This window comes from Gekko japonicus, unplaced genomic scaffold (assembly GCF_001447785.1).
Source record: "Gekko japonicus isolate JY-2015 unplaced genomic scaffold, Gekko_japonicus_V1.1 scaffold184, whole genome shotgun sequence".
Lineage (NCBI taxonomy): Eukaryota > Metazoa > Chordata > Lepidosauria > Squamata > Gekkonidae > Gekko > Gekko japonicus.
In genome coordinates, this window is record NW_015159715.1 from 1,000,906 (window position 1) to 1,014,905 (window position 14,000).

At 41.4% G+C, this 14,000-nt stretch overlaps 1 protein-coding gene across 1 annotated transcript in view; it reads right to left on the reverse strand.

Annotated features, from left to right (window-relative positions):
* AHI1 (Abelson helper integration site 1) overlaps window positions 1-14,000 on the reverse strand; it is a 192,421-nt gene that overhangs the window by 99,340 nt on the left and 79,081 nt on the right. Inside the window, 7 exon segments of the mRNA XM_015412078.1 lie at window positions 1,641-1,771; window positions 3,224-3,342; window positions 4,647-4,750; window positions 7,536-7,765; window positions 9,544-9,667; window positions 12,474-12,606; window positions 13,892-14,000. The exon segment at window positions 13,892-14,000 is cut by the window's right edge and continues 15 nt beyond it. Of these exon segments, the coding sequence (XP_015267564.1) occupies window positions 1,641-1,771; window positions 3,224-3,342; window positions 4,647-4,750; window positions 7,536-7,765; window positions 9,544-9,667; window positions 12,474-12,606; window positions 13,892-14,000 (950 nt within the window).

The window sequence follows — 14,000 nt, forward strand, 5'->3', positions numbered from 1 at the left end:
TTCTCCTCCCTTCATGAACAGAACAGAATAGAGCAGTGATATTCAGTGGCTTGGAAGCCACAGGTGGCTCTTTGACATGGTACCTGTGGCTCTTCTGACCACCATTCCCCAATGAGCCACCTGCCCCATGTTTCAGGAATGTGGGCAAGGCCCATGCCTGGTGGGGCTTGTGGTTGGCAGGTGGTTCCCACTTTGAAACAGCAGCCAGCAGAAGAATGGGTAAGCAAGCCTCCCTCCTACGCAGGCCTCATGCCAGGAAAGGAAGTGAATATAGCTCTTTTGGTTGACGGTAACTGCAAATTCCCATCCAAATACTAACCAGGGCTGACCCTGCATAGCTTCTGAGGTCTGACAAGATCAGGCTAGCCTGGGCCATCCAGGTCAGAGCAGAAAAAAATACCTACATGTTTTTTTCTGGAATCTAATGGAGAAAAACGAATACATATCTCTTTCAATATAACAGTGAAGTATACTTCTAATTATGTTCCAGGAAAAGTAACAGCTTTGCCCCAGGTTTTAGACTTTGGCAAATCATGCCCTACTTTCCTCAACAGGTCAAAGATATTTCAGTGCATTCTTTCCACTTGGAATCTGAAGTCCTTTTTCATAGGTTCATATTTCCTGGGCAGAAATGATCTGGCCGCTTTGGGTCATGCCTTGGTTATATCTAGTTTAGATTATTGCGATGCACTCTGTGCAGGGCTGCCTGTGAAAAGTGTTTGGAGATGTCAGTTTGGAGATGCAGTAACCAGGCTGTTGACTTGGGAGTGGGCTGTAGGGACCATATCATTCCAGTCTTGGCCTGTCTGCACCCAATTCGCTTTAGACTCAATTTAAGGTAAAAAGGTAAAGGTTCCCTTGCTCGAAAGCCAGTCGAATCCGACTCTAGGGTTGCGGTGCTCATCTCCGTTTCAAAGCTGAAGAGCCAGCACTGTCCGAAGACATCTCCGTGGCCACGTGGCCAGCATGACTAAACACCAAGGCGCACGGAACGCTGTTACCTTCCCACTGAAGTTTATTTATCTACTTGCAATTTCTTGCTTTCGAACTGCTAGGTTGGCAGGAGCTGGAACTAGAGACAGGAGCTCACTCCGTCATGCGGCACACTCGGGTCTTGAACTGCTGAACTACTGACCTTCCACAGCCTGCAGCGTCTTAACCACTTGAGCCACCGCAGCTCCCAATTTAAGGTATTGACCTTTAAAACCCTATATAGCTTGGGACCAGCATACCTACTCTCTCCCAAATCTATCCAACCACTGTGGTCATCTTCTGAGGCCCTGCTTCAGGTGCCCTGCCTTCTGAGATTAGACAGATGGCAACCCGGAAGAGAGACTTCTGGGTCATGACAACAAAACTCTGGGACTTTTTCCCCAGACACTGTCACTTGGTGTCTTCTGTTGCCATCTTCTGTCAGAGGATGAAGACGTCTGCCAGGGGGTGAAGACAAATGTGACTCTCCATGAGCTGCACAGTACCACTGGGAAAGAATGTTTTGGAGTTTTATATAAATCCCCAAATGCCTGAGCAAATCAGAATCTGCTTGCCTCCAAATCTAGACATTGAAGCTATATTTAAAGAATCATTAAAGGAAATACTAGATTCCATCTCAAAAGATATAAAATAATCAACTCTCATACCCGTTTCTGGATTCCAGACATATGCTATACCATCTTCACTTCCAGAAAAAAGAAATGTTCCACATGGTGTTAAGGTACTGCAAATTTTCTCACGATAATTTGTGGCACCAATATATTTCTTTGTGGCAAAACTAAAAAGAATAAATAAATTAAACAAACAAACAAACATTTCCCAAACACACCTACTGCTTTAAAACTATTTTAAAACTAATGTTTGGCTTCCAGAGACTGCTAAAATGCCCCCCCCCCCCTTCACTAAAACTTTAAAAGGAAAAATGTTTTTAAAGGTTTTGGCTTCGCATCCCAGTGTCTCTCTCTCTTTACATCTCATGTCAATTTCATTCCTCACTTTTTTGGATACATCATCCAAAAATTTCAATTATAAAGTGAAATTCAGCTTATTGTGAACTACTATGCCAGGACAGGAGAACACCTTGGTGCTTCAGGATGGTCCTCCTTTGGAGGCATTACACAGATTTACCTAAGAGAACAGACAAATATGATTAAATAAGGCTAAATTAAATCTTAAAACTAACTTGTCTGGTCCACCTTTGCTATGGCAAAGGAAGCTGGAATGGTGCTGTAGATTCTCCACTCCTTCAGGAGAGGTGGAAGTGCTCTCCTGAAGTGCCACTTTGGCTTTTCTTCCTTAGCCTACAAGGCTACATGTCCATTTCTGCCTGAGTCCAGCTCCTTGGCATGCAGCTTAGGAGCACCTCCTGGCAGGAAAGGAAGAAGCCTTTTTCTGGCAATGGATGGAACCTAAGCCCTTCTGCATGCAAAGCAGATGCTCTACCACTGAGCCACAGCCCTAGTTCAATTGTCATTCAATTTTCTTCCAGCTGAAATGGAAAAAGGGAAGGTTCTTGCAACTTCAAAAAGTAAGTAAATTGTTGGCTCAAACTCCTCCAAGAAGGAAGAGCCAGTGAGAACTCTTCCCAACAGCTCATAATAGTCTTACAATGAAATCCTAAACAGAGTTATATCCTTGTAAGTCCACTGAAGTCAATGGGCTTAGAAGGTTATAACTCTGTTCAGGATTACAATGTTAGTTGGAAGCCCTGTCCTCCCTCAGGGAAAGCATCCAAATTGACTCTCTTTTGTGACTACAGCATAGGGGCATCCAATAGAAAAAGAAGAGAAGAAGAGATTGGATTTATACCCCGCCCTTCACTACCCAAAGGAGTCTCAGAGCAGTTTACAATCTCCTTTCCGTTCCCTTCCCTTCCCTTCCCTTCCCTTCCCTTCCCTTCCGGGCTGAGAGAGCTCTTTCGAAGACTGCCATTTAGAGAACAGGTCTCAGAGAACTTGTGACTGACCCAAGGTCACACCAGCAGCTGCATGTGGAGGAGTGGGGAATCAAACCCGGTTATCTCAGATTAGAGTCCACACTCCTAACCACTACATCAAACTGGCTCTTGAGGTCCAAGAAGACTTTTATTCCACTGCCCAGGAATGATACAGCAATTTAAGCTTTTAAAAGTGTGTGTGTGTGTATTAAATGGAAAAGAAAAATCATAGCTAAATAGTAAATTAGTCTTAAAAATGGAACTCTGAATGTCAACATGTTTTGCAGTGCTTACATTCGAAGATCCATAATTCTCACAGTGCTGTCTCTGGCATGGATCAATAAACGCCTTCCATTTGGATGTACCTCCAAATGGTTGACCGGGGTTCCTTTAATATCATCTTCTTGTATTTCCTATAAAGACAAAAGAGCTAGTGAAAACATGAATGCCATAAGTACACTCCACTTATTTTATTCATTTTAAAGCATATAGATCACCTTTCTACTCAAAGTTGCTTACAATTCAATTCAATGCACATCAAACCAAGAATAAACTCAAGAAAATTATAAATCATTTTTAAAAAATCAGTATCTTAAGATGCATGTTCCATTTGCAACTGAACAGAGTTCTGACATCTTTCGCTACAAGCATAGATAGCTTTAAAAGGGGGTTGGACAGATCCATGGAAGAGATGTCCACAGTCAAAGCAAACTTCTACAGGTCTTTTTATATGTATATTTTATATGTAATTACAAAAAATACATAATTATATGTAACTGATAAAATGCATCTCTGTACACTGAACCCCCCCCGGACTTCAAAATTACCCACTTCCTACTTCTGATCTTTCAAGGAAAGAGCAATCCCTTCTGTATTATAAATTGGGCAAATCCCACAGTTGTTTCCTGTATACATAAAGGGCTCCAGCCTACACTATCCCCTTCCTACTACTAAATATAGTGAATTCAGAAAAATGGGTAACAGTAGGACTGAAAACAATTATTCTTCTCTTGGTTGCACTCAATGTATCTGGTGTAAGAGTAGATTATAAAGTAGATTTTTTTATACTTGAGACATTCCAGAGAAAGAGAGAGAAAGGAAGGAAGGTAACTAACATATAGAAAAATGAAGCAATTTTTAAAGCAAGCATTTCATTCTTGGACAATAGACCTGTATCCCAGGTTACTAGAAAAACATGAATCTTGGATGTATGAACAGGTAACTAGCTGAATATCTAGTAAATCTTTATCGTTCCCTTCCTACAAGAATCTCAGAGGTTCTCCTTCCCCTCATTTTATCCTCACACAAACCTTGTGAGGTACATTAGGCTATAAGACAGCGGCTATCCCAGGTTCACCCATCGTGTTTCATGGACAGCTCTAATTCCCCAGACCCTAGCCCAACACTAACCCACTACACTACTCTAGCACTGGAAGATGTTTTGACATGAAAAATCCCAAGTAAAATCAAATATGTACAGAAGATACAAATGGGCAAAATATCAGTAAAATGTAACCACCTTGCTAGTGTGTGAAAACTACTACATTTTTGGCAACAAAAATCTTTTAATTCCCAATAGCCATTGGGTACTATAAATATAAAATAAGCCCAAAGCATTCTACTAACATTCAGTACCTTTTATAAAAAATTGGATGTCTTAAACTAATACCTATGGCTTACATAAAAGTTACTTTGCTATTTTAATTTCAATATATACCTTATCAATCCCCCAGTCCTGGATCGATGATTGAGAACTTCCTTTAACAATAGTATTCCAGATTATTATCAACCCTGTACTATCTCCAGAGAACATGTGTAGTCCTAGAAAATAATAATTGGTGGATTTAGTATGATAAACGAGTAATTTTGGAATTATCTGTATATGTCACAATGAACAGAAATTTGTTTGCCAACAGTGGGCAGAAACACAGCATGTTTTCTGTGCTTACATGTTCCACTCGTACCTCCCCTCTCTTATAGCATGTGCACTTGACTGAAAACTTTCTGATCTGATCAAGGTCCAAGTCATTATGATATCTGAAAATAGACACCCCAGCAAACTGGAGTTTGTCACCCAGCCCCCAAACTCGGATTCTATACCTCAGCTTAATCCCAGTTTAGAATCCCAGGGGGGGGGGGTTGAACAAACCCCATTTTGCCCTAGGTGCATGCATTTGGATGTCAAGATGAACCAGGAAGTTTTCAATCAAGCTCTGCATGTAAGAGAAGAAAGGTTAAGAGAAGCATATGAACACCATGAAAAATGGCAAGAAACTTCTGTTTAAGGGTATGCCAAGGGTACGCAGATGCTACTTCAATATTTCTAGCAGCAAATTTGTAAACCAGCAATTCCCAAATGTATACTATTTACTTATTTACTGGGGGAGAACATGAACGTGACTGCAGAAAAAATTATCAAGTATAATCAAGCCTCACAGTTTTAGCTAATATCTTCACTCTAACAATTCCCAAGATTGTTTTTGCACACCAATACTGCAGTACTAGTGAGCAAAGTCACACCCTTCTAATTTCATTAAAGCAGGGCTTTTTTTGTAGAAAAAGCCCAGCAGGAACTCATTAGCATAATAGGCCACACCCAACAGCAGAAACTCATTAGCATATTAGGTCACACACTGACAGCACATCTCATTAGCATATTAGGCCACACCCCATGTTACCAGAAGTGTGGTCACCTAGCCACACCCACCTTTTGCTTCTTATTCTATTTACTTTGTTTATTGTCAAAACCCAGGGCTTTTTTGGTAGCAGGAACTCCTTTGCATGTTAGGCCACACACCCCTAATGTAGCCAATCCCAATGAGTTTCTGCTGTTGGCCTATTATGCTAATTAGTTCCTGCTGGGCGTGGCCAACACGGGAGCCAGCCGGAACTCCGTTCCTGTGCGTTCTTGCCCCAAAATAGCCCTGCATTAAAGTCAACGGCCTTAAAATAATTCTGTTTAGGACTAAACTGCTAATGTCTTCTATCCAGTCTCAGGTCTTGCTAGTGACTTTCACAATCATTTATTTTGAGCAATAAACTCCTAAATGTTTTGGGGTCAGGATACTTCAAGGACCACCTTCTCCTGTCCTATAAAGTCCACTGCAAGCCTTCTCACAACCTCTGCTCTCTGTTGCCCAGTCTGTACTTCTCACAACCTCTGCTCTCTGTTGCCCTGCAGAGGTGAGGCAGGTACTGACCAGAGACAGAGCTTTTCTAGTTGTGGCACCTCATCTGTAGAAGAAGAAGAAGAAGAAGAGATTGGATTTATACCCCGCCCTTCACTTGGGAGTCTCAGAGCGGCTTACAAACTCCTTTCCCTTCCCCTCCCCACAACAGACACCCTGTGAGGTGGGTGGGGCTGAGAGAGCTCTGGCAGAAACTGCTCTTTTTCAAGGACAGCTATGCCAGAGCTTGTGACTGACCCAAGGTCACATCAGCAGGTGCAAGTGGAGGAGTGGGGAATCAAACCCGGTTCTCCCAGATTAGAGTCCGCACACTTAACCACTACACCAAACTGGCTCTCAGGCTCTACACCAAACTGGCTCTCAGTTTGTAGACCGTCCTTCTCCATAAGGCTTACCTGGCACCTATCTTACTCTCTTTTAAGTGCCAGACTAAAACATTTTTGTAAACTTTGCTTTTAATTTGGGATCTGTTTTTTCACTTGGTTTTATAATCTGCTTCTAGCCTGAAGACAGTTATGATAATCACTTAGGCTGCCAAAAGGTTCATGCTCTAGGCCAGGATTCCCCATTGTGGCACCTGTGGGCACTATGGCATCTTAACAGTACTTCCCTTGGTGCCCACAGAGTTTTTCAGAATGTGGGTGGGGCCACAGCAAGGCCGGATTTGCTACTGACCGTCCTCTTTCAAACAAAAGTGTTGGCCACTGTAGGATCAGGACTGGTAAACATCTGGGCTTTCTTTAGTCAGTGTGTGGTTTCATTCCCCCTTCTTCCCAGGAGGTGCAAATCATTCCATTTGGCTCCACCTCCTGGGGCAGCCATTTTGGGTTTGGCTCCACTTCCTGTGGCAGTCATTTTGGGGTGGCACTCATCACTCTCTCTCAAAATGCCAAAGGTACCCACAGACTCAAAAAGGTTGGGGACCCCTGCTCTAGGCTGTTATATTCTTTAATTGCTTCTAGGGTTTTTTGTCTGTTTTTAATAGCACTTAATTTTAATGAGCTATGTTTTATGATTTTATCTTTTCTGTTGTGAGCCACAAGCAAATCCCTGAAGGGGTGGCATATATATGCTTTAAACAAACAACCAGATAAATAATTTTATACCCAAAAAATGCACTTTCATTTAGCCCTTGACAAGGCACTGTGGATTGATGTTCTGCAAACAGCACTAGCATTGAGTGGGTAAGATTTGTGAGGTAAGTTCTACTGGGCCATATAACTTTTCCTCCAGGCATAATTACAGCTACTTAAACACAAGGACTCTTTATGATTGTTTTAAATTTTAAGGTATTTCTCAATAAAAGAACTGTGAATAAAACTATCAGGGCTCTCATCTTCAGCTCTATATCATACATGAACAACATAACTGCCAATTTCACTGCAAGGATGCATAAGAAAATGCAGTATGACACCTACCTTCTTTGTCAAAACACAATGTATTGATAAAACTTCTGTGACCATCGAATTCTTGCAGAAGCTGACCATAAATCTCATTAACTTTTGCATTCCAAACCCTAATCATAGAGTCATAACATCCTGTCACAACAATATAATCAGCTACTGGGTGGAATTTAGCTGTGTAGACAAATGAAGGATGAGGGAAAACCTTCACAGCAGATGTAGCCTGGGCTCCAATTTTCCACATTCTAGAAGGACACAATAGTTAGGCAATAAAAACGTGCAAAAGGTACATTATGTTCTATTAATATTTTTAAATAGGCATATACATTGTTTTAAAGTGTAGATGCACAGCTTCCATATACCTATATGCACTCAGGGTGTCTTTGTACCTTTCACAACAGAAGGGACACATTATCCCTTCCTTATTCCTCCTCCTCCTGGAATATGCAAGTGTGATGTTTAAATGCTCAAAGAGCAGCAGGATCACTTCTAAACACCCCACTCTGCTATGAGAAGTAGCACACTCAAAAGTAGAAGCCCTTGCAGGAAGGGATCCAACCCACTATTTGAAATAAATCTCTTTCAAACAAACAGATTCACTTCCAATAAAGGGCTGCAATAAACCTATTAGCTGGAGTTTGGGGGGAGAGTGGGATCCTTTCTGAGTGATAGGCTAGAACCATTCCCTATCAGTGGCTGTGTTCAGAGTAAACACTCCCGCCAGTCACTTCTTGGCAACTTCGTAAGTGAACCCCATATTCTTCATGTTTGTCCAAATACGTGAGGAGCATCACAGGAAGTGTAGTCCTCTATAATACAGGACATACTTCCCCTCAACCAAACTTTGAAACAGCATTAATCAATTACTCCAGCCAGGATAGGGTATAAACTGCATCAGCTTGTTACGGCACATACCAAGAAATCAAAAGTTGTAACAAATACCATTTTACATATTCTCAGCCAGTCTCTTGCTTTTAGAGCTCACACAAATGGAGCAGATTTGTGGCTCTCCCCCCCCCCCAAGCAAACAACATGTTAAATAACATGCACTTTTAAATCATACTATTTGACGGGAACACCATAAAAAAGTATGAAACAGGTAGTCAGTCAGCATCTCACTGGCTGCAAAAGCAGAATTTGTCATTCATAAAATAGTTTGAATCCATGACTGTGAGATCCACATCAATTCTTTTTATTAACATATTATTTCAAACATTCATATTCTATCAGTTTCACTTAATGTATCTTACAATATGATATCATACAATATGACATCTAAACAATAACACCACATAACTATTAGAGAAAAAGCTGTCTCAAAAAGCACTGGTTTCAGCCTGAAATAGAAATAAGCCAAACCCAAGTCACACTAAAACGAAAACGGTCTTCACCTATTTCCTGAATTATGTCCCTGAAGACACCATGGAGGCCTCCCTCCTGATGGTATTCCACAACTTTAATTCTGCCACAGAGAAAGCCATGTCTCATTGTTGCCAGATGGTGAGGCCACACAATGCAGAGCCGCAGGTAGTTTTCATGTGTGAGCAGGCGGTCCATAAGATACCCTGATCCTAGACTATTCAGAACTTCCAAGGTTGAAACAAGTACCTCAAACTGGGATTGGTAACCAAGCAGAAATCAATCAGCTGTTTTAAAAATGGAGCCATTTGCTCCAAACAGCTTCCCTAGTTAGTCACAAGAGCATTCGGACCTGGCTTTATATTATCAGATTTGCCATCATTATTTTTTTTCATGAACAATTCCTATTTATTAATACAACACAAAGTTTTTTCTTATGGTCAGGTTCTTTCCCCTTAGCATTTGCAGGTATCTATTATCCCATTCTTATTCAGTTTTTCAAAGGCTATATCACTGTTTTAATCTTCAAGACAGAGCAGACAAACAAAGCAAATATTACTAAAACATGTGGCTAAATTATGTAACACAAGAAAAAAAGAGGCAATTACACAAAAATGTATGCTATATGTAAAACATTTAAGTGCCAAACTCAGTTAATACTGACCTTGCAGTGCCATCTGAGGATGCAGTAAGGAGATGCTGACTATCTTTTGACCAGCAAAGATCATAAATAATGTTCAAATGCCCATAAAACTCCCTCAAGTACTGTCCTGAAGGAATTTCATACACTAATCAAAACACAAAATGAAAAAAAATGTTTAGGCATATGTACAGGAGCAAGGGAACCTTTACCTTACCTTTTTACAACTGTGCAATTATTAATATTAAAGAAAGCAAAGGAAATTATTTGCTTTCATAAAGAATTTGAAGTGTATGTTTCTACCAAAATTAAACTCTTCATGGTGTACAAGTTCATACAATTGATATTTGCAGTAATTTCAGTGATAGATACTGTCCCAAAGTCAAATCACTTGAACAGTTGAAGTCTACTGGCTCCCAGTTTTCAGAACACAAGATCCGGTAGTCAGTTGAGGTAAGTTAATTATTTAAGACATGCATGGAAGTGTTTGCTTCTATCCACCGGTAGGTGAGTATGACGTATATGCATTAATCTTTTAAATTAGGGATTGTGGCAGCAACAGAACTAACGAATGTCACATCAGAGAATCCCAGCAGGGTTTTAAATTTTTGGGGGGCAGAAACGGCAATAGAAGCCCAGCAGAACACTCAAAAGTGCCGAGTGGGCAGGCACTTTTGCTAGCCCATCTGAACCAAGGCCAGCCCAATACACAAAAGCCCAGTAATGTTGAGGTGCCATTTGCCACAAAGGCACTGGGTTCTGCTGCTGTGCAGCCACTACTGCACTGTTTCTGCTGTCCTGCAACTCCCCTCCCCCTTGCTTGGATTGTGATTCTGTGCCTGACATAAATCATATTGAGCTGGTATTTGCCACAATGTCACAGGGTGCTACTGCTGGGCACTTGCTTGGATTCTGTGCTTGACATCAGTCTTGTTGAGCTGGCCTGGCATTTGCTACAATGGCACTGGTTTCTGCTGCTGGACGAGTAGGTTGGCATTGGGTTCTCTTGCACTGGTTCTGCTGTCCTTGCAGAAATAACCCCCTTACTTCAGAGATCCTCAGATCTGACCTTAGTCCTGTTGGGTTTGGCACTGCCACAGTGGCACTGGTTCTGCTGGGCACATTGCACTGGTTTTACTGCTGGCCATGCAAACATGCCCACCCACACTTCACTTACAATTGCAGAGATTCTCTGGGACATTCTGCTGGGTTTGTATTGCCTTGCTATTTTTCCCCATTGGAAACAATGGAGGATAGGGGCACCCTCTTTGGGTGCCCATAGAATTGGACCCCCTTGTCCAATCTTGTTGAAACTTGGGAGTTCTTTTGGGGAGAGGCTCCAGCAGATACACTGCAAATCTGGTGCCTCTACCTCAAACCCCAGCCCCCCCAGTCCCCCGAATAAACCCTAGGAGATTTGCAACTGACTATAATGGCCACACAGGGTATAATGAAAAATCCAGGATTCCTGAATTAATTTGGGATTCTCTTATTGGTAAACTGATCAGAGAATCTGATTTGGCTTAACTAATGCCTGAATCATGATATGGGTATTAATTTGGCTCAGAAATGCTGAATGCATAACCCTATGCAAAACTGGTATTTTCACTGCATGATCCTGGAGAGAAATTAAAGCAAGGACGCTTCCAAATCAGTGCTGCTACTGTAAAATATTATATCTGTCTTCATCTATAGTTCACCTGGCTTAGATTGTAAGCTGTCTAAGAAAGGAGTGCGTCACTTCCATATGACATACAACACTAGATAAACATTCAAAATTTGGGGACACTGGTGGAGGGGAAGGATTCAGTGACTCATACTTGTCCAAACAACCACTTGTATTGGACTGGAAGAAATGAAAAAGGTCAGCCTGCTGTTTAATTTGTCTTCCTGTCAATAAAAATTTGGCATGGTGAGAAGAGCCCATGCACTTCTTAGAAGCAGACAAACTCCCTCAGACATGAAGGATCGTGTGTGTTCCTCAGCAGCCAAATTCTCTTCTGCAGGAAGACCTCATACTTCAACGTTCTTTGATCAAATATCTGATCACAGTATGTTATCTTTTATGGTGACATGAGCCATCACAGAAAAATACAAGCATACCATCTTATTCTAGGGGGGGACGGACACCTGTCCGTGTGTGTGTGTGTGTGATTCCGACTCCCCATTTATGCTTAATTTGGGGGCAAATCTTTCTCTCAGAACATCTCACGTCACTTAGCATTAAAGGAGCAAACCCCAGCAATTATTCAGCAGAAATAAAAAAAAATCTAAAATAATAAATAATCAAACTATAGGGAGGAGACACTGACGCATTAAACAGAGCAAACCTCACTTTAAAGTATAGGAGAATAAATCCATCTTCACCAAGTACTGGAAATCCAGCACAAGGTGAGCCTTCCAAGAAGAGAGCATTCCAAGGCTGAAGTACCACAAAAGAAAGGCTCTGCTCCTCATGGCCATCCTCTCTACCTCTGAAAAAGGAGGTAGACTGAACAGAACCTCAGATAAAAAGCCTTAGGCTCACTGATTTCTGTATGGCTGCTCAGTCTTAAAAGCTTCTGCCAACAAGTAAGTTACAGAAAATAATTAAGTCTTTCAAACAGTCTCATGAGTAAGTGGAAGAAGTCCAGCTCACACACCGGGGAAAGGGGTCTCCGATTTCACTACAGCAGCAACCTCCCACAGTGCACTGTATCTCAGGCATTCCAGAGAGTACCCCAAATTAGAGGGAGCTCTTTCGTATGGCTCAAGGGCATGTAGTAAGAAGGTGAACACTGGAAAATCCCAGGCACATGCACTGTTATATGCATGGCCGTCCGGATCCTGGCCATCATTACAGCGCAGCAAAATGCAATGCAACTTTTTGAAAGTAAAAAAACTGGAGGGAAAAATGCTTGCTTCCTTTGTGGCTCTGTCTTAAACGGAAACATCCCCATGTGTCGCCAACTTACAAATAACAGGATACCCATCTCTTCCTACACAAGCTGCTGCTAGTGTTCGGCCATCCTCAGAGAAGCGAATACAGAAACATCCCGAATCTCCTGCTCGCAGAGAAAACAGATGCTTGTTTGGTATTCGACAAACCTGCATTACCAAACAAAACCATTATCTGCACAATACACACAATACATCAAGCAAATGGAAAAATCTAGTGTGCCTGACCGCATGTTTCTTTATCTTTGGGATTCTATCTGGGATGAAATCAGGAGCAAGACTCAGGTTTGCATGTTTCTGCCCACACTCCTTTACCAATGTTAAAAGATAATAAGAACCTAAAATTATTTAAGGGCAGGATCTCCCTGTCCCTACAAGTAGGTTCCACAATGCAGGATAATCTGAACCACTCATCACTTTCTCCATGTACTAAAAGGTCTGTAGCAGAGGGGGAAAGAATAAGTGAGCAAGCTCAAGGCCAGCTTCTAATCCCACAAGTTTGCAGGATGACAGAAGGGTGGGAGCCGTCCTGATTTCCTCAGGCAGGCTATTCCACAAGATGGGTGCTACAAAAGAAAATGCATGTTGATCTTGACTGTTTGCAGGGTGCAACCTGCAATAGGTTTTGAACAGATGAGAGAAGCTGCCATCGTGAAACACAGGAAAAGAGGCAATCTTACACATATGAGGGTCCAACGCCATGTAGAGCTTTGCACATTGTAACCAATACCATGAACTTATGGGCAGCCAACAGAGACTATAGAATGGGAATATGCACGCTCCACCTAGCTCCTGATAACAACTGAGCTACAGCATTCTATACCAACTACAGTCTCCTAGGTGACTTCAAAGGCAGACCCATGCAACATGCATTACAGTATACTAGTCTTAATGTTACCATGGCACAGATCCAGGTGACCAGATCAGTTGAGTACAAAATGTCCCCAATTAACATGGAAATCAAAAGCAGTAGCCATTTTTCATGAACATTGGAGGGGAGGTGCAAATAAAACCATCCATATGTTCCTATATCTGAACTTAAATAGCATATAGCAGGTAACTAGAATTAGATTATATCCCAGAAACATTTCCAATCCTTTCAAAAGGCTTGCATAATACTTGCAGGTAAAATGTTTATATTTATACATATTGTTCTGGATGACTCTGGTCAGGCCTAATTTAGTTTAATTAACTTAAGAACTATCTAGTTAGCTTTCCTATACCAGATCATTTAACTCCTAGCCAGAGGTACACCTCTGTAATGCTATAGGTTCATTTAGGATATAGTACACAAATTAACAGTCTTAGAGAATATCTGCTTCCAATCACAGGGTTTTTTTAAATTAAATTAAAACTAAATCCACAAAGCATTATACCACCTGTCCATCATTGTTACATCATTTATACATATGCATAAAGATTTGCAAACTCTCACCTGTCCTGGAAGTTTTGACCATTTAAATGGTTCTTCCCTTTTCACCTGTTGTACAGAATCATCGGCTTTTTTTGATACATCACTCTGAATGTTCGAGAATGATGGAGAA